Source organism: Cariama cristata, unplaced genomic scaffold (genome assembly GCF_000690535.1).
Source record: "Cariama cristata isolate BGI_N322 unplaced genomic scaffold, ASM69053v1 scaffold2597, whole genome shotgun sequence".
NCBI classification, from domain to species: domain Eukaryota; kingdom Metazoa; phylum Chordata; class Aves; order Cariamiformes; family Cariamidae; genus Cariama; species Cariama cristata.
Window position 1 is genome coordinate 26,116 of NW_009626925.1, and position 19,838 is coordinate 45,953.

General features: G+C 38.9%; 1 protein-coding gene across 1 annotated transcript in view; it reads left to right on the plus strand.

The window, feature by feature from the left end:
- ZCCHC2 (zinc finger, CCHC domain containing 2) overlaps positions 1-14,330 on the plus strand; it is a 28,253-nt gene extending 13,923 nt beyond the window's left edge. The window contains exons 6-13 of the mRNA XM_009704226.1: positions 616-699; positions 2,452-2,509; positions 5,181-5,316; positions 6,855-6,919; positions 7,818-7,912; positions 10,574-10,702; positions 11,416-12,924; positions 13,965-14,330. Coding sequence (XP_009702528.1) covers positions 616-699; positions 2,452-2,509; positions 5,181-5,316; positions 6,855-6,919; positions 7,818-7,912; positions 10,574-10,702; positions 11,416-12,924; positions 13,965-14,032 — 2,144 coding nt within the window. The 3' untranslated portion in view covers positions 14,033-14,330. The remainder of the gene's footprint in view (positions 1-615; positions 700-2,451; positions 2,510-5,180; positions 5,317-6,854; positions 6,920-7,817; positions 7,913-10,573; positions 10,703-11,415; positions 12,925-13,964) is intronic.
- The last annotated feature ends 5,508 nt before the right edge of the window (positions 14,331-19,838 follow it).

Sequence of the window (19,838 nt, forward strand, 5' to 3'; positions counted from 1 at the left end):
GGAAAGAGTAGCCTCCTAGAGTTAGATTCATTACCAAACTAAGTCCTTTTTCAGAGCATGGCAGTGGTATTTTTGCAACAAAACTGTTAGTGTTATTGCCACTTCTTTTTTCCATCTCGTCTAGCAGAAAAAGGTAGAAATTGTGCGTAAAGACTGTGTTAAGGGCACTAGAAGACTTTAGCACATATTAGGTCTCTTCTGGGAGGCGAATGATTTGACAACGGAGAAGTGTAACTTGTTGCAGAAGAATTCTAGTAACTATTGTTGATGTCCTTGTATTTCCTGCTGTAACACAAAAGGATTATTAAAAAAAATCTAAAGTGCAGGATAATAGGAATATTTCTAATACTATAATCACAATCCCAACCTTTTGAAATTGCACCACAGCTTTAAAATCATTTTGCCCACTCTTTTCATCAAAATAAGACTGTCTCCATAGAGCCTTTACTCGTGGAGATGGCCTGCTTTGAAAGAGACGATGCTAAAATTATTGCGACACGCAAATGAGTAAGTTCAGTCTTCCATTTTCCTAGCTTCCAGTTTAGTGCAAGCATTCAGGAACTGTCCAGTTGTTCAAGATCTATAAAGTTACTACGTGAACTTTATTCTCTGCAGGTAACTTACAACCCTCTTTGAAGACGGTTAAGGCACCAGAACACTTCAAGGAGGACAGTTCAGAAGCTTCAAGTCAGGAGGAAGGTAGTTGTGTACTCAAAGGTGGCTCTTTGAGAAATTTTACCACACTCAGTTCTGGAAATCATACAGTTGACTGATTTCTTCATTGGTACAAAGCTGAGAGATTTGAATGAAATCTGCTGTGTAAATGAAGAATTTTTGTATACTTTCAGCAGTTTCCTTAGGATGTTGCTATATAATTCAAGGAGTGGGAGTGTTCGTAGACAGCTTGGAGGCAGAAGTTCACAGCTGTGTTGAGCAACCAGGAAGATATACTTTACCGTTTACTTGGGCCAAGATTTTCTGTGGCTTTTCAGGTCTTTACCGATTCTTCAGTTACCAGGGTTCAAAGTTGAGTGCAGCATCTCAAGAGGTGCAGGCTGTTTTGCATTAAATGTGCCAAATTTGTCTGGCTTTTAGTTTTAGACAGAAAGGATGTTCAAGTTTTCCTCTTCTTATTCTTAACCAATGCTGCTTTTATACTCTGGACTGTTAATAAGGACTGTTTGGGACTGTAGTGAGTATTGATTACAGTCTGAAAGCTAGTGTTTTCCAAATACCTTAAAAACAGTTCACATGTGGAAGCAGCAGCCTAGTGGCTGGTCAGTACTTTCATTCTGAAAGGAATGGCAAGCCAGTTGGCATTATTTTCAGTAGCGAACAAGTATAAGCTTCTGGTAGGTGGAAAGGATGAGAAATGGGACTGAGAGGTGAACATGGACCGCTGAACACTTACACTAGCTTTCACAGAATGGCACCACTCTTACCCTGTTGCGCATTAATAACTAATAAGAAGCTTGCGGTTGATCTTATGTGCAATCAGTAATCCACATATGCAGGTCAGACAGCTTTTTCTTATTTAAAAAAATCATTACTATATTCTTTAGAGTTCAGAACGCACCAAGTAAATTTACACTATATTTGGAAATTGCTCAAATGGTGTTTTATATACTGTCCTTGAAAAAAAAATCTGTTCACCTGATGAATCTACAAATGCACTTCAGAACACATTTTGTGCCATTTTAGTGAAGTGCTACTGGAAGTTTAAATATTCTGATTTTTTTCCTTTTTTTTTTTTTTTTTTTTTTTCCAGATCGTAATTTGGACTTACATGTAGCATTGAGAGGAGTTCAGGCAAAATGATAGCTACCAGGAAGGCTAAGATTATCAACAGTTGGAATTAAGAAAAGTTGCTTTTGTTAAAATTTAATGGTTACCTTAAAGAAAAGGGTAGACCATGTCTCTAAAGTTCCTGTTTCTTGTTTGAGGCAGTATCTCTTTTTATGTCAAATGTAATTTGTAAAGCTTTACTTGCATAGTGAATTTGTGTAAGACTTGTCTTCATTCTCTATTTGGAATGTGTGACATAGTGTTGAGATGAATTTTAGCAGTTCAGAAAAAATTATAAAATTCTGTATTTTTCTGACTGAATCCTTTCTTCTGTCTCCATCCTTTCATACTGGGTGATAGACACGCATTTAGTCCTTATGATTAAATATAGAGGTGAGCAAACATATATGGTTGCCATAGTTCCTATTTTTCTGTTTCATTCCTCTGTGAAATGGAAGGTGAAGAGTCTCAATTTTACTGTCTGTACAAATTGATTTGTCCTCTATGCAACACCTGTTCATTTCAGCACTGAAATTAAGCCTAGCCTATTTCAGAGAGGTCTTCTGCTAAGTGTCTGGTAGCGATGGAAAAATGAATTTGTTGGATTGATCTGAAAGAGGAGATAGAAATTGCTATTGAAATTGTGCTTTGTTTATTTTCTTCCAGAAGTAATGCAACACACAGCAGTTCACAAGAAACATAATGGAAAAAGTCCTGTTGCCAAGTAGGTACTAGGATGTAATGTGACCGTGCTACATTTCTGAACTTCATTTGTTAGTTCTTTCAGAGTATGTGTTTCCTTCTAGATTAAAGCTTGTTTGTGGGGTTTTGTTTAGTTGGGGTGGGGTGTTCTTGGGTTTTTTTTGTTGTTTGGGGGGTTGTTACTAAATCTATATTAGAAAAATACTTCAAAAAAATCTATATTAGAAAAATACTTCAAAAGAGTCTATTTCTAGATCTGTGGGTCAAGGTCGTTTTGAACTCTCTTCTTTCCCAGATTTTCAGTACTTGAATCTTCATTACTCGAGCTGATGTTTTGATTTGTTTTTAAGCTGAGTGACATGAATCTGTATTGCATGTATTTTTCCCATGTGCACACACACTTGTGCATACACTGAAAATTTCCAGTGCTGTTGATTTTAAGCTTTTCTTCAGGAGCTTCTAAGATGACCTTATAGGAGAAGGTATTCCATTCTTTCCCTTGCTTAGTTGCAAAAGCATGTATATATTGCTGGTTTACATCCATTGTAAGTGGAAGCACTTCTTAACCATATTAAAGAAGTTTATAGATGCTTTCAGATATATGAAGTATGTAATGTGAATTCACCCATTAATGTATTTTGACCAGAAACTTTGGATGTTTGCACATAGTTGTGCAATACTTCAACTAAATTAAGAGAAAAAATGGATACAAAGTTTATTGTGGTTTATGGTTTTGTTCTGTGTTGGTTTATCTCAGAGGGGAGGAAGATTACCTGGGATTAAAATAATTAGAATATGAACACAGCACAAAACAATGTTGGCTAAGTTTCATAGATCTTTAACAGACAAGATTCTTGTGAAATTACCAATTGGACAACCTACTGGTTTGTTTCTGTTTTCTACTTCCTCTCAACTTATATTTCTTCAAGAAGTGAATGTCATCTTGACAAAGTCTCTGATTATACCAGTGGATATGCAGCCTACTATGAAGTCATAAGAGCGGGATCCAAACTTACTAACTAATAAAAAAAAAAAAAAAAAATTGTCTTATTCATTGTATAATAAAATATGCTAAAGCTGACACTGTAGTTTAGGATCTGTCTTGCAGCTAGGAAAGACAGGGACAGACCTTTCCACAAACTTCTGTGATAGAAACTCCTTTTGCTAGCTATTGTTTTCTGTTTATTTACAAGGGGAAAATGTGTTTAATGCTTGACTGCCAAAGGTCTGTTAGTCCTCTCCCATTCGCATTATGTGTCTGTCATCTTAAAATGTGTGCCTGCTATTTATGGGTTGTAAAGAAATGGCACTGAGTGAAACTTTTCTCTTTTAAATATTTATAAAACTGTCTAGAGTCAAGAGCAGTTTGTCTCAAATAGCATTGGTGTATTTCAGGAAATTTTGTACATTACATCTGTTTTTATTCAGTATGGCAGCCTTACTCTTGAAAAGGTCCAAAAATGTACTGATAGGAATGAGATGAGACGTATGAAATAAAAAATGTAGTAGTATCACAGCTTATGTGAAATGACTGCAAATTTGGCAGCAAATTCACTTAACTCCATTCAGTAGAAATTTCTAAAGTGATCTTGCTTATATCTCTGCAGTCAGAGGCTCATGTCTGTATTTTTGGGACCTTCTTGGGTTCTCGCCATTTTTTTAAACTCTTTTTTTAAAATGTTCTATTGTACATCTTTTAAGTAGTTTGAGCTTTTATTTCCAGAGGTATTTGATAAGTAGCTACTGGAACTTCAGCATGTCTTGTGCTTTGGAGTGAGCTAGATTTCTGCCATCACGGGAACTGAGTAATGTTTTATATTGCAGTAACCTTCATGAAGCAGCTTGCCAACAGCCCTGAATTAAATGGCACTTTCAATTATCAGCATAAGTATTTTTATAAGAATTTAAGTGTGTTAACTCTTCTTTTTTTTTTTTTTTTTATTTTGGTCGCATCCAGTCAGTAGTAGGGCATGACGCTCAGAACTCTGAATTTACCCAGCAGTCTTTGTGGACCAGTGCTCTCAGACTTAGTTAAATATTGTTTCTGCCTGGCTGCTGTTAAGAGAAGCTTCAGTGAAAGGCATTATAAGGTCCAAAGTAAATGCCAAATGCAACTCCCCTTTCCAAGCACTACTCAAAACTAGCAATCCTGAAGGTAAAAATATAAAGCAAGATGACTATTTTGAAATGCAAACACACACAGCTGCAGTAGGATCTGTCAGTAGCCATGCGCTCCTTTTCGTAAATGTCTCATAAATTGTGAAATAGAGATTACAAAGTAATTCCAACTTTGTCATTAACAATAAAGAAGAAGGAAGATGAAATCAGGACACGTTTCTATCTGGAAAATTTCCCCACATCTGGTTTGAAAAAAGCAAACAAAAAGACTTTGTGTGCAAAAATATCCATGGAAACTCTTCAAGTACCGTTTTCTATAAATTCTGTTCTGAATTTTGCATCAAATTATAGTAGACAAATGAAGAAGGAACTCCAGTTATGCTCAGATCATTAGTATAACTTCAGAGCACAAGAGCTCCTATAATTTACATCTTTTAAATCTCTTGAGAATCTCTAGGGTTTTCTGAAAGCAAAATACTGCAGTTTCCCAACATGATGCAAAAATGTGTATGTTGGTAAGAAAAGCCTGCAAGTTTGTTCCCATTGGCATAACTTTTGTATTTTCCTTTCAGCAGCACTAGCAGTGCAAAATGTTCTTCACTGGACAGCCTTAACGTGCAGCACTCTGAGCAAAATGGGGTAATGGACTGGAGAAGAAAAAGCTGTATTGTCCAGCAGCACCCAGAGCACTGTACAAACCTACTTGACCAGGTGTGTTGCTGTTTTTTCTTTAAAGCAATATTCTGAGACACTTGAGAAGACTGTGCACTACACATGATAAGACTTAGCTTTGAAAGATGAAGAGCCCTGCCAAAATTGTACAAATAAGTGTCAAAGCTCAAGTTGCTACTGACTTGCCTTGATTAGAAAAAACCTCATAATGCCTTACCACTGTCTCATAAAGTTGCATATTTTGTTTATGAATTTGTAATTAAAATTTCCCAGTAGGATATAAGTAATCAGAAAAGCCTGATGTTCATTTCTAATCAGACATTTTCTTATTACTGTAACATATTGTCATCGGAGAGAATTTCAGAATGCCTGGGGAATTTCTATGTGATTGCAAGGAGCGAACTAGAAGCTGTATTAATAACTAAACCATATTAATGCTAGAATAGGAACAACAGGTTAAACAATATTCGTTCTATCTTACCTGCATTATCTAAGTAAATTAAATATTAATCTTTGAAAAAAGATAATCACTAGATGCATATACACTTCTTGTGAGATATGTGTCTCTTCAGCAGTCAATTTTGGTGTGAGTGTAGTTGAGAAGAATAATTATAAATAACTATAAATAAATAATATGATAAATACAAATAATCTACTGAAATTGGAGGAAGGAAGGTTGCTCCCTGCTTACATCTGAAAAACCTTCAGTGGTAGAATTGCTTAGTATTACTCTGATTCTACATGCAGAACTTGGCTATTGATTATTATGTGGGGAATAGCAAGCCAAGCAAAAACAGTTTCCTTATTTCACAAAGCAGAGTAATGAATTGAGATTTGCTTCTAAAGATGAAATGGTAGACTGCATCAAAGCTTGAAAGATTACAAGCTTGAGGCAAAAAACCTAATATGCTAAAGCAGAGGAAAAGCTACTTCCTATTTAAAGGGTGTCCAACTACAGCATATTTGGACAGAGGTTATTTCTGAGTTTTCATAAATTTTACTCTTTTGCCAAATATGAGATATTGCTAACAGCTAGTAATATATACTTCAAGAATTTCGCAGATGCTATGTTTTTTTTCTTCGGTGCTTCCAGGTTGTATTCTAGAGTTTAATGTAGCAGCAAGTTCCAATTTAAGGCTAGGTACCTGCTTTGTCACTATGTAAAAATAATTTGCCACGTGTACTTCCCACCCCCCAACCATCAGATAATTTCACTTAAATCAATAATTTCTTTAGCTCGTTAAGCCTTGCGATTAGCCTTTTTAGTGGGTATGTGATGAAACATATTTGTTTTTATCCTCAAGAGGAAAGACAGCATGCAAACAATAATTTGATTGATACCTTTGGAATATTTGCAAGTAGTAATTTGCTAAGTGTTTGGGTGATAATGGCATAAACCCAAGACAAGATGCATTATTCTAAAGGCCTGGATGCACTGTACAAGTAGTTGTATGGTTATAACACCTGTGAGTGCACGAGTCTTGGACTCACAGACCTGTCAGTCTAGAAGGGAGGGGGTTTTTTTGGCTTTCGTGATACAAATTCTGTTGACTGGCATCTTTGTATTTTCTGTCTAGCATACAGCAGAAAAACGAAGTCTGTCTACAGTAAGCAAGAAGAAAGGAAAGCCACAGCTGGAAAAGTAGGTTTCCAATGTAACCAGTAATCCAGAAACAGTATTATGCATTCACTCTGATAAACAGCATCTACAATCAATTAGGTGCTTTGTTTTGCTGTTGTGGAATAAGAGCTGGCATAGTGTGAAGCTAGTCTACATAAAAATCCTTATTTTATCTTCTGAAAAGAAGTAACTTGAAAAGTAGAGTGTAATTGTATGCATTCATTTCTCAAAATATCAGTTGTCATGTAGCAAAAAGATCAAGGAGCAGAAGTAGGTCCTTAACTGATACTGAATTGCCTTTTTCCCTTTATATTTATTTGAAAGTTAAAAGGTGTAAAGCTGTCCAGAAAACACTGAAAATCAAATAAGGATTGACAGCAACCTTTAACATTACGCAGTGGGTGGTAACTTACTGAAATGTTTTATTGAAGATAATTTGCACATCAGAGGGCTTCAGAACTTCCCATGGGCTGCACAATCTTGCACTGTGGGGAAGTGAAAGCATTTCCACCCTTATTTAATACTCTACCTACTTCCAAGTTGACTTTCTGTCGTTTTGTTACTCTGTAGCCAGATGTTTTTATGCTAGTCTAGTGTAAGGCTGCATTACACACATGAGCTTTCAAAGCCGACTTTGGTATCAGCTGCACCATTTTTTTTTTGGGTGTCTTTTCTTTTTTAGATCTTTATTCATAGTGTTTAGTAACACTGCTTGCAGTTTAGTTCCTGGTATATTGCACTAACAGCCTTTACCTATTTGTTTATTACCTACATTTGTTGTTACATCTATTAAATATACATTTCTGGCCTGGAGTCACTGCCTTTGTTTAGAGTGGCATTGTATGTTCATTCAGGGTTGGTTATTTGTGCCCATGCATTTGGAAATAAAAAAAACAAACCATGAAAATTATTTACACAGGGAGAAAACAAAGAAAACTGACTGCCGGTTGAATAACAGGACTAATGGAGTTAGAGTTGCAGCATCACAGCACATCCGTACAGGGACAGCAAAAGGTAAGATGTTTTTTTTTCCCAAGCTGTGTGTAAGAAACAGAATTTCCAGCTTTGCTAATTTATTCATTGTTCTGCTGTAAAGGGAAAATCACAAGTCTGAAATCTGTTTTGGTGCAAGTCAGCATGTTGGCTGTCTCATCTGCGCTTTGACTTGCTGTACAGAACATGCTAGACTCAGTCTTCTGTATGCAATTGCTTAGGGTATGTCTCTTTTCATGCATAACTGGAAAAACACTAGTAAAGTCTCCGTAAGTTGCCTTATGTGGAGTAGCAGTTGCAGAAACAGTTGCTGTTGGGCTACTTCTATGTGAAATTCAGCAATCTGAGTGTGTGGAGGTCCAGCATCTTGTTGTTAGTGTTCTCTTTGCAGCTCACTAGTTTCTTCAGCTGCTGTGGAATGGCCCATGAGGAACCTGTATAAAAACCTTCTGGTGCAAACCACTGATGAACTGTAGCGTGTAGACCAAGCGACTACTGAACTACAACACAATGTATGTGTTGTATGTATGCAACATGTGTATGCTGCCCTAACAGGGTGTTCAAGTTTGGGTAATCCAGCAAAATCTAGTGTCTAGGCCCAGACTTTTGTCTTATAACTGACTGGTGTACACAATTATATTTGTGTTCCTTTAGTAAATTGAGCCTTCAAGCTCTATTACAAATCTCTGAAGGGCTATGTTACCCATTGACTTTGCCATCTTGATGTTTTCTAAGCTCCCAATATCAGTTGTGGCCTTGCCTCTCATACTGAGTTGTCATGACAGAAAGCTGACAAAGAATTTGCCTGTTTCTACACCACCTGATTGGCATAAGTGTTGAAAGGACTCCTGCAAAGTGCCCTGTCTTGCCTTTGCTTCCATTTGGGGCACAGTCTTGATTAAGCTTTCACTCTTTCTTCTCACTGCTTCTCAGCTTTGAGAGTTCCAGGTGGATCCCATTCTGAATTATTGTCATGTGTTTTATGGGCAGTTTTTGTTACCTTCTACAGACAGTATTTGACTAAAACTTTTAACAATTTACAGTTCACAGACTTAGCAAAACCAGGACAATTTTAGAAAGCTATAGCTAAGGGCTGTACAAGCAGAAAACATACTCTACAGGACAGCTTTGCTGCATACGTTTCTGATTGCTTAATTATTGTTCTTATTGTCAGGTGAAACGCACTGAGCTTTTATGAACTGACGATAACTTTTAAGAGGTAGTGCAATTTTGTGTGGCGTAGTGCAAAGTTAAATAGGGAATGCTTTGCCGTAGGAGTTCTGTCTGCTCACTGCCCTCTATACAGATATAAAACTGGCTGCCTGATACTGTTGGCTAGTTAAGGCTGCTTCAGGAAGAAACTGACACTCACAGAGGCTGGAGTGATTACGTCCTGCTCAGAGATGAGCTCTCTACCTGTGTGTTTGTGTCCAAATATCAAAATGTCTTTTGAGATACCTTATTGGACACATAGTCTAAAGAGAAAAATTTCATGTTGCAGTCTGAATCTCCGCCTAGCTTTATATATCCAGGCTTGGTTTGAAATGCTGTATTTTGAGTCAGTAACTCTTAACTGCATCATGTTTTCTTCCATTTTTTCTTATCTATTTTTAGCTTTTCTGAGGCATCAGTTAGGTATGCTTTTAACTTTGAAGACTTGATACTTTGTGACTGGCACTTTAGACTCTTGTTTTCAATGGTGTGAGGTTGACACTGCTGCTCCAGATTATATTAGATACTCAAAATAGTTGTTAACATAATTTGACCGATTACAGGTTTAACCCAGGAAATTATTTCAAGAATTGAAACATTAAGGCAGCTTTTTAATGACTTACTCCAACCTGTTAAACTTGCAATAGCAATAACAAATGAATTAATAATTTATAAATAATAATTTATTAGCATTAATAAAATAAATAATAGTATTCTAATTTTTGTACTGGAGTTTTGTCAACCGAGGTTTTGGGAGTTGGGGTTCCCCTGAAGGTAGTGTCTGGCATACATCCTGAGAGAGAGTGCATCTGTCTTGCTCCTACACCTCTGAGGCTGAACTTGAAAGCCAGGGCATACTAGCTACCTACTTGACTTCACTAATAGGATCTAAACCCACTTTGAAAACTGGTTTCCAGCAAATGAGTTTCCCATGATCCCATTCAGAATTTAGAACACAACTTTACACTTTTTTAGTTCACCTCTTTGTATGAACAAAACCTGTTTAAAGAAAGTTTGCTTAAAACCTGTTCTGGAAGAGGTAATTGTAAAAAGATGTATTATTTGGATGTTGCCCACTGACTTCGCTTTCTGCCTGTGCTGGTATGACCAAGGAGTATTGCGTCCCTTTGAATGGAAATGTTTGATCACTCCCATTCGGAAGAAATTAGTATTGTAGTACAATTTGGTATAAGCAGCACAGAAATTATTAAGGATAATCATTCTTTTCACTACTCTGCATAAATACCAATTTTCAGTGTCACCTTCTTTAATGCCAAGGATTGAGTCACCACAAATTTAGGGACAAGACCAGTCCTGAATGCTGGGAGTGGGAATGCTAGGAATACGGGGGACAGATGCAATTAAGTAGAACAAACAAAATTCTGAACTAGCACAAGATGTGAGCAAACCAAAATAACCTCACTTCCCTATGCTGAGATTAAAAATAAAAATGCCAATTTTTATTTTTAGATCTGAATTTGGATGCTGGATCTGGTCATGATACATGTGGAGAAACATCATCTGAAAGTTACAGTTCTCCTTCTAGTCCACGACATGACGGGAGGGAAAGCTTTGATAGTGAAGAAGAAAAAGACAGAGGTTGTATTTATGGAGAGTGTGCATGAATGTCTTTATTCCTAGACTAATCTCTTTCCTGTATTAATTTTAATTAGTTTCTCAGTTTTATTAGCTGCTTTTATTTCTGAATTAGCCACAGAACACATTTTGCTTTGTGAGTTTTGTGACTGGATGGTTTGAAGGCTTCTAGCAAATAGCAAGACTGTTTAAATACTACTGTGTTTTAGATTACTACATACATGTAGTAATATTGTGACTTCAGTGGCATAGATCTCTTGAGAAATTTCAGCAGTACAATAATGGGGAAAAACTTTGGCATGAAAGGGACTGGTTTTATGTTGAATTATGTGTGGCATGTCTGAGAGGTCCCTCTTTTTTGTATTGACAGTTTAACTTGCCACTCTTCCCAAATTTGAGTAAGCTGTGTTAATGTCTTTCTCGGTAGATGCAAATTCCTAATTTGGTCTGGGTCCGTCTCTTTACATTTGCAGATAGACGTAAGTCAAAGACACAGTAGCTAGTTGGGCAGTTCGATATAGGCAAGTGATGGAGATCGACCTAGCTTGATTTGGATGGATGAAAATAATCTCAAAGTTGTTATAGTTCGAGAAGACGTTAACTATCATTGGTGTCATCAACCTTAGGAAGTTTTATATGGGTAAATGAGTACAGGGCATGACTCTCTCCTGTTTCAGATGCATTCTTCTGACTGACAAATGCTTTTGTCTCCACAGATACAGACAGCAATTCTGAGGACTCTGGGAATCAAAATACAACCAGGTTTACAAGCTACAGTGCTGTCAGTTCATCAAATACGAACAAATCATCTGCTCAGATCTCGTCAGTGAATAATGAAAATGGAAGCCTTTCAGAAGATCCTTTGAATGCAAAGTTTCAACATATTCCCTTCATGCCTGCCTTACACTGTGTGATGCACAGCGCCGCCCAAAAGCCTGAAGCAGTTGTCCCGCCACCCATATCTGCAGATGGTAAAACAATGGGGATGCTTGTTACCACGCCTGTTGCCGTCTCGCCAGTGAGAGAGTCAGCAAATTCACCTCCTGGTGGAATGGGCCCAGTGACCTCTGGTGAACCTGAGAAACGCCTTGAGCTGATGGCTTCCCCTTTGCCAGTCCCATCCACGTTCCTTCCGCATTCTGTCCAGCCTGGTAGCCCTGCTTTGCATTTGGCAATACATAGATTGAAAATGCCCTCTCCGCAGGGATCGTTGGAAAGTTGCACAGTTAATGGACCGCAGCAGCCGACAGGCAACTTAAGTATCGGATCACCAAACACTGCCTTTATCCCAGTCCACAATCCAGGTAGTTTCCCAGGATCCCCAGTTCCTACTACAGATCCCATCACAAAACCTGCATCCCAGGTGGTAGGACTGAATCAAATGGTGCCTCACATTGAGGGAAACCCAGGAGCAATCCCTCAGCCTACCAATCTAAAGGCAGTTCTTCCAGCAGCTGGTCTCTCCACAGCAGCACCGCCACCTCCACCAGCTTCATACGCTTTGCCAGGCAGTCCTCATGCTACCAGTGTGTTGCCCAACCAGAATACGAACGTGCTAAACACTGTAGCAACTTCCTCACCACCTCAGTCAGCTGGTTTAGGTGTTGGTCAGGTCCAGTCCACTGTTCCTCCTGCAATACCTACACACACGCCAGGCCCTGCCCCTAGCCCGAGCCCCGCTTTAACACACAGCACTGCACAGAGTGACAGCACATCCTACATAAACGCTGTTGGAAATAATAACACTAACGGGACAATGTTACCTCCACAGCAGTTGGGATCTGGTCCCTGCGGTTCTTGCGGTCGTAGGTGTAGCTGTGGGACCAATGGAAGCCTTCAGATTAATAGCTATTTTTATCATAACCCACTTCATGGACAAGTCTACAGAGTTCCACCTTTCTTCACTCTGCCATCACTTTGCAATGGCAGCTACCTCAATCAAGCACATCAAAGCAATGGGACACAGCTTCCTTTCTTCCTGCCTCAGTCTCCATATGCAAACGGGCTTATGCATGACCCAGTGATGGGGAGCCAAGCCAACTATGGTATGCAGCAGATGGCAGGATTTGGGAGGTTCTATCCTGTATATCCAGCACCTAACGTAGTTGCCAACACAAATGGGTCGGGACCCAAGAAGAACGGGAATGTTTCATGTTACAATTGTGGTGTAAGTGGACACTATGCGCAGGACTGTAAGCAGTCGTCCATGGAGGCCAGTCAACAAGGTAATCATGATAACTCCCAGCGGACTTGCTTTTGAGTTTAGCAGTTTCTCTTTACCTTTCTGAATGTGCTGTTTCTGGTCTTGCAGAAAGGTGTGCGTGCGTGTGTATGTTTTGTGTAAATGGTTGTGCACTAGTGACCTGCTCTAAAAGTGCAAAGTATTTTATCTGCCTGAAATTTTGTAGAACAGTGCAAGGGAACGGGGTTCGCAGCGTGAAGTTGAAAATGGGTATGATTTGGAGCTGGGAAGTCAAACTATATCAGTTCTAAATTGTCATTCTTTTTTCACTGGTTTGTTTTTGGCATTATGTTGAGACTTGCATGTTGTTTCAATTGTTCCGTTCCTGTTCAGTGGTTTGGTTTGTGGGGTTTTTTTTTTTGGAGAGAATTCATTGGCAAAAAGTGAAAGATACCAACTACTGTCTATGATAAGATCTTGGATTCTTAAAATGTGTGAGAATTTAAAAAAACCCCAACAGACGGGCCATTTGGTAATTTAACTTTTCTAAAGCTTACCTTTGCACAATCAGCCATCCTTCTGTGCCCCATCACGCAATACATAAACAAAATGTGCTTTAACTTTTCAGACAAGTTGCAGCAAAAAGGCAGAAACCAATTGGAACTAAAAATCAAAGGAATGGCTTCAGTCTTATATGCCGTTTCTCTCTCCATCCAGAAAAATGGGGAAAATGCAGTGTTTTTATAGGGCATAAACTGTTTTTGATTCTTGGCCTGCGCCCATTCTGACTTGACTTCTTTGGTCGGACTGGAACAGGAAAGATGAACCTCAATGGGGGTCTTCTTTTCTTTGCAATTTCCCAGTAAAGGTAAAGTCCTGTATCTACGGTCTATATATTTTTTAAACTTACAGCTTTAGCAAGCAGATGAAAGAAACTAGTATAAAAAATCTTAGGACCTACTTTAAAAGGACAGGAGGATGATAGTGCCTTTTGAAGAGCATGTCCATTTTGATACCTTGTGGTGGTTTTGTAATCCATTTTAATTGTGAGCAGTGACTTAGTAGTTCTCTTTCCTGTTTTAGGCACTTACAGACTGAGATACGCACCTCCCCCTCCCCCTTCCAATGATACCTTGGATTCTGCAGACTGAAACAAGTAAACATTGCCTACTTAAACTGAAGCTTGGGAAATTGGGGGAAGAGGGAGTGGGGTGGGGTGGTCTTGTGTTTTGGGACATTCCCGGTTCTATATTCTTTTGGAATTTTTCATGGCTTTTGCACCTCTGTTCCATACAAAAGAAGAAAGCTGAGTCCCTGGTCTCCTCCTGGTTCTACAAAAGGCTTGCGTAATGCATGTAGTTCAGACACCCAGCCAAACAATCAAAAAGAGCATTCGAACCATGCTTTTGCACTGAAGACTTGAGACATGTGCAATGTTTACTGCATTTTTTTAAAAAAAAAAAAAGTCCTCTGACCTCTGATATCACTGGTGGAGCAGCCATATGGTGAAAGAAGAAACTTGGTCATGTTCCCCACCACAATCTTCTTCCCTCCCTCCCTGTTCTCCTTATGCTGCTGGTTTTATTTTCTTTCCCTGTTTGCCCACGTGGATTCGTTGGACTTGCATGAGTGTTTAGCAGTTCATACAGACCCTACCCGTACTCTTAAATTAATGCTCATGAATTGAGGGGAGATGTTCAAACGTCCTATTAGGAGAGTCCAAAGGAACACACAATACTGTATGTATGTGTGCTATATCTGATAATAATACATAGACACAGCTCTTGAGAGTCCCAAATAAATGAAAATACCTAAAGCAGGAAGGGGCTGAAACTGTGTGGACTGGAACAGATTTAGAAAAATAAACGAGCTTAAGTTGACAGATTTTTTTCTTCCACTGTAGCTTTTTAGCCTGTATGTTCAGCAACAAAGGTGAAAAAAAATGGTATGAATGTTGTACTCAGTGTGTTTGCATTTGTAATGGAAGTTGACAGCATTTTTTCCTTTTTTAAAGCTATTCTACATCGTGTCAACACAGAATGAACATTACTTGATTGAATATTTTTTTCCTAAACTATTACAGTGTTGCATTGTACTTAGAATGTAAATGTTTTATTTCAAACTGAACAAAAGCTATGGTTTTCTACAAAATAGTCAGGTATTAGTATTAGAACCTGTCTACCAAATAGCAAAGTCACTATTTTATAACAACTTACCACTACGCGTAATTACGGTATAATGTGAAAGACTGAAATGAGTGTCAAGGTGGTATTAATCATGTCAGTATCATGAGTAAGTAAGTTTAATGCTGCTGTATTTTTTATTTTATTTTTAAAAGCCAATATATGTACTAAATTGCTTCCAGGTAATATTTGATTTCCTAAAGTGCACTGAGGTTATCTGGAAGATGAGTGTATTTTTTGACTGCTGCATTCAACACCGATGAACAACTACCACTGTATATCCATAGGGTTTGGCATTCCTCACAGTTCATGGCAGAAATGTTTTTTCTTAAAATCAGACCTGGTGTCCGGTAGAGGGATGAAATAAAATCAGTCTTTGGTTCAGCCGTCTAATAAATTGCTAAACAAACAAAAAACTTGAAGAAAAAAAAAAAGCTTGATTACTACATTTCTTCATAGGTAGCATTTATATTTATAGCACCAGTGTACATTTTGAAACTTTTTTCTTGGAGGGGGGGAAACGGGGAGGGAGGTAGATGAAAGCTTTAATTTAAAAAAAAAAAAAAAAGTTTAAGTAGTAAATGAAAATTATTTTGATTAAAATTTTTATTTGATCTGGGTATTTTTGGACCACTTGAAATGAATGAACTGCGTTTGAGTTGAAGTGAGGGTGTTAAACCACCAATGGACTTGTATTGTGAATTACCTGCCAGTTGTACTTTATGGAACTTATTTTATGATTTAAAATACTGTACTGTAAATAGGAGGTATGTTACCTTCTCTTTATTTGTATGTTTACCATATACTTTGATATTTGAAATGTACTGGAAAGGTCACTTATATTTCTAGAAGAGATTGGATTTTATGCAACCTTTTTCCTTGAATTAACAGCAATAAAAAAAAGAAAAAAAAAAGTACCTGTGTGTGAGTACTGTCCTTTATCACCGCGAATAATGAAAGAAGCATGGTCCTCTGCCTCTGGGTACAGGGATGGGATAGCAGGTTTTGGCAAGCTACCGTTTTGGTAGAAGTCTGTTGTTTTCTGTTAAAAGCTGAGAGTATTTGACTTAAGGTCAGTCTTGTATCTGAAGTCAGGATACTGTCTCTTGATTTAAACTTCTTTAAGATAGATAGATCTCTTGGGAGAAAGAGGATGACCTTGTGTGATAGACCCAGGACTTTCACCTAAGCTCTTTCAGAACAGTTAAGCTTGTCTGGTATTCTGATTGCTCCTGGGATTGGCCTAAAACTTAGTTTAAACATGCTTTTTTTGACCGCAATGCAAATAATGTGTATGCTAATCATACGGTAACTGGAAAGTGAGATCTTTCTTCTGTCTGCTAAAATAGATGGAAGGACAACAGGAGTTGCCGGGAGTAGGGAAGAAGCTTAGAAATGTGCGGATTAGAGCTGAAGGGTCTGATCGGACTGTAGTACCTGAACGTGCTCGGGTAGTGCTGAGAAAGAGAAGGGTACGAATTTCTCTGTCACCTCACTTTACTGTATAGACAGTGCTTCTAATTCCTCCTGCTTAGCAGCAGCTTATCTACAGAGCTGAGGACCACAGCCTGTCTTAGATCCTTATCCCAGCTTACTCCCCAGAACAACCTGCTTCCTGAGAAACCAGTTGAGGTGATGAGAAGGCTCCAAGTTGCCAATGAACCCAACCTCGTTCTTCAGGCAACCCCCGTTATAACGGGGGGGTATTGAACCCAGGTGTCACACAGGTCATACAGCTTCCATTTCTGTAGGTGTCCTGTGTCCCCTCCCTGCCCACAAGGGAGCACGTTCACCTGTCCAAGGAACTTGTGAATTATCATGTTACTCTGAAAATGTAGTCTGCTACTTACCGTGCCATCCGAATTGCCGATCCTGTCGTTTGCCTCCACACCGCAAGCAACGTTGGCTTTAACAGATCCTGGAATAGATCCTCTTTCCCACCGCGTGGCTTGGAAACAGCTGAATGCCCTGAAGATAAATGAGAAAATCCCAGTAGTGGTTGGCCCGAGCAGGTGCCCAAGCTGTCCAGGAGTGACTCCCAAGTCCTGCGCTGCTCCGGGTTTCTATCGCCTGCCGCACTGCTGCTGCAGGCGGAAACCTATGGTTTTGTACAAACCATTTGGTTCCTAAAGCTGGAAGAAAAAATGAACAATGAGGCAGGCGTAGACAGGACTGAAAAGATGAGAGCGTAAGGGGGTGCGATGGTTGCACACTGCTTGCTTGTGAGCAAACAGATGGCCTCATTTTCCCAGCTAAGCGACCTTAGGATGGCAGTGATGGCCTAACGCCTAGGTCTTGACTTAGCTGATACTACTGGAGAGGTAGATGTGGACAGGACCCAGGTACTAACGTACAGTCCTGCTGTCCTCTAACGAGGGAGGAAGGAAAAGCACATCGGAAAGGGTCAATGCAGGGAGCGCATGCTGCCTCTGCCCGTGGCTGTTGTATGCCTCCCCTGCTAGTCGGGGTGGAGGAACGTGGTTCTAGTTTTGATCCAGGCTTTGAGCTGATGGTGGCAGACAGTCATGTTCCTGAGCCTAACTAAGCTGTACCTCGGAGCAGATCAGAGATCAAAATGTATGAACGGCTGTATTTGGTCAGGCCGAAAGTCCACCTATGCCTGCATCCTGCCTCCAGCAACGATCGGTAGCAGATATTTCAGAAAAAAGTACTTTCAGTACAAAAAAGAGAAAGAGGAGTGATAATTATTGCAAACGTGTTCCCTAGCAAAAGGACGTGAGTCTCGTAAGTTCATCTTCACAATAGGTGGCAGCAGAACTCCTCCGGTGAAATGTACGGGAACTTCGGAGGTACCACCTGAGATGCTTCAGTTTAGTTTGGTTTTAGCATCTTCGTGCCACCTAAGTAAGCTTACTTGGGGAATTTCTGTGACTTGTAATTTTTGTAATGTTAGTTTCTGTAGAGTTTTCTCATGTCTATGTATTTTCTTACATGAAGAGCATGCTAATTGTTGTCTCTCAAAAAAACAAGCATGGTAAATGCATATCTGAAGTATTAACTACATAGAGCTGAAATAACCCAGGTCTTACAGTGAACATTGAAGACCCAGAGAATTGGAGCCAAATGTGGAAACTACTGAGCATTAAAATAGTTCTAGATACTTGTATTCATACAATGAGGAATGCTTTCTGAGCACCATACAGCTTTTTTTTTGGAAACTAGAATAATTCCTGAGGGAGTCTGGTTATCTTTCAGGATAATGTCTCTTATTTCTCTCCCTCCACTTAGTCTGAAGGCCTACAGCTCAGATATTTGTCTGGAACATCTCCTGCATAGGAACATGTTGCCCAAGAGACAGACCATAATAGAGCCACTATTTTTTATATTGATACACGCTCGCTCACTAGTGTAAAGGGTCACTGTTGTATGAATGGGTCAATAAAACGATGTACAAAAGCACAGGCTGAAAAAAATGTGCTGAACTTGGTAAAAGGATGGAATAGCTGTATCGTAACCATTAGTGTCTTCATTTTAGAACTCTTTTGATTGAAAATGACCATTTTTTAATTGACTTCTAAAGTATGGGGTTTTTCCCCAAGACGGACAATGTTGATGACCGATACAAAGTTAAGAATTAACTCCTCTGGATGCTTGTTGGTGCGACTAAGACTAAGGAAAGATAGGGATTGTTATTTAAAAAACTTATTTGCCATTTAAGTTTGGTGTTAAAAGTACTGATTAGGGACTTCTTAGAAAAAATAGTTTTATACACAATAAAATATCATTTACATAATAAAATATTGTTTTAAAATAGTCTTACTTTACATCATTTGTAGTTTGAAAGTTTACGGCAACTCCAACAGCTTTGGATTTTTTTTCTTGGTTTGACTGAAACTAAGTTTTGAAACCCACGGCATGTCTAGGTAGAGTAGTCAATATAACGTATAAAGGTAATTATGTTGCTATCAAAATGCTCTTTTCCTTTTTTTAAAGTTTTTTTACAGGATACGCACATGCCCCAGCAAAAGAGCAGACAGCTTAGCAGTGGGAGGACTTCTGGGTGAAAACATGACGGGACTTACTTTAATTGCTCCTTAGAGACCAGATTGGCTCTGAGGTGTATATTGACAAGGACTTCCAGGTATTTCAAACGGAGTGTGTAAATCCTGGCCTCTGTCAGCATACAAAATAAAAATGGCAAATGAGAAGATCAGCAACATGTGAGCAGGGGAGAGGAAAGCAACAGCAACACCAAAAAAACACCAACAGACATTGGGGTGTGCTTGAGGTGAGACAATTTTCACACATCGCTTGATTTTTTTACCGCAGCTCAGATCCATTTCATAGCAAAGAACATCTGTTTGGTACAAAACCAGCTGAATTCTGCATTTCACCCCAGTGCAGCTGAAGGTATCAGACCTGTAACAGAGGAGATGGGCGCTTCCAGCAACCTACATAAAGCTAAGTTTTGTGGACTTGGAACTCACTATAATACATTTAAAATCTTCTGATGTTCATAATTCTTACAGCTACACAGAGTTGTCAGCTAGCTAACGTGCCCTTTAGAGCATTGTCTCCCTTTGATTTGTGTTCTATTTTTAATTTATGTGCTTGCCTTTTTTTTTTTTTTCATCTTGCTTTTGCCCTGATTAGCCTTTTAAAGTCTCTTTTACATGTGTGCTAGAACCATGCACGTGATGGAGAGCCATTTGAAATGCTTTAATGCATGGGGTGCAAACTCCCAAACAATAATATTGGAAACGTGCTAATTCAAAATAAAATAGCCTGTGCCAGGGGGTAACTCTTTCCGTGT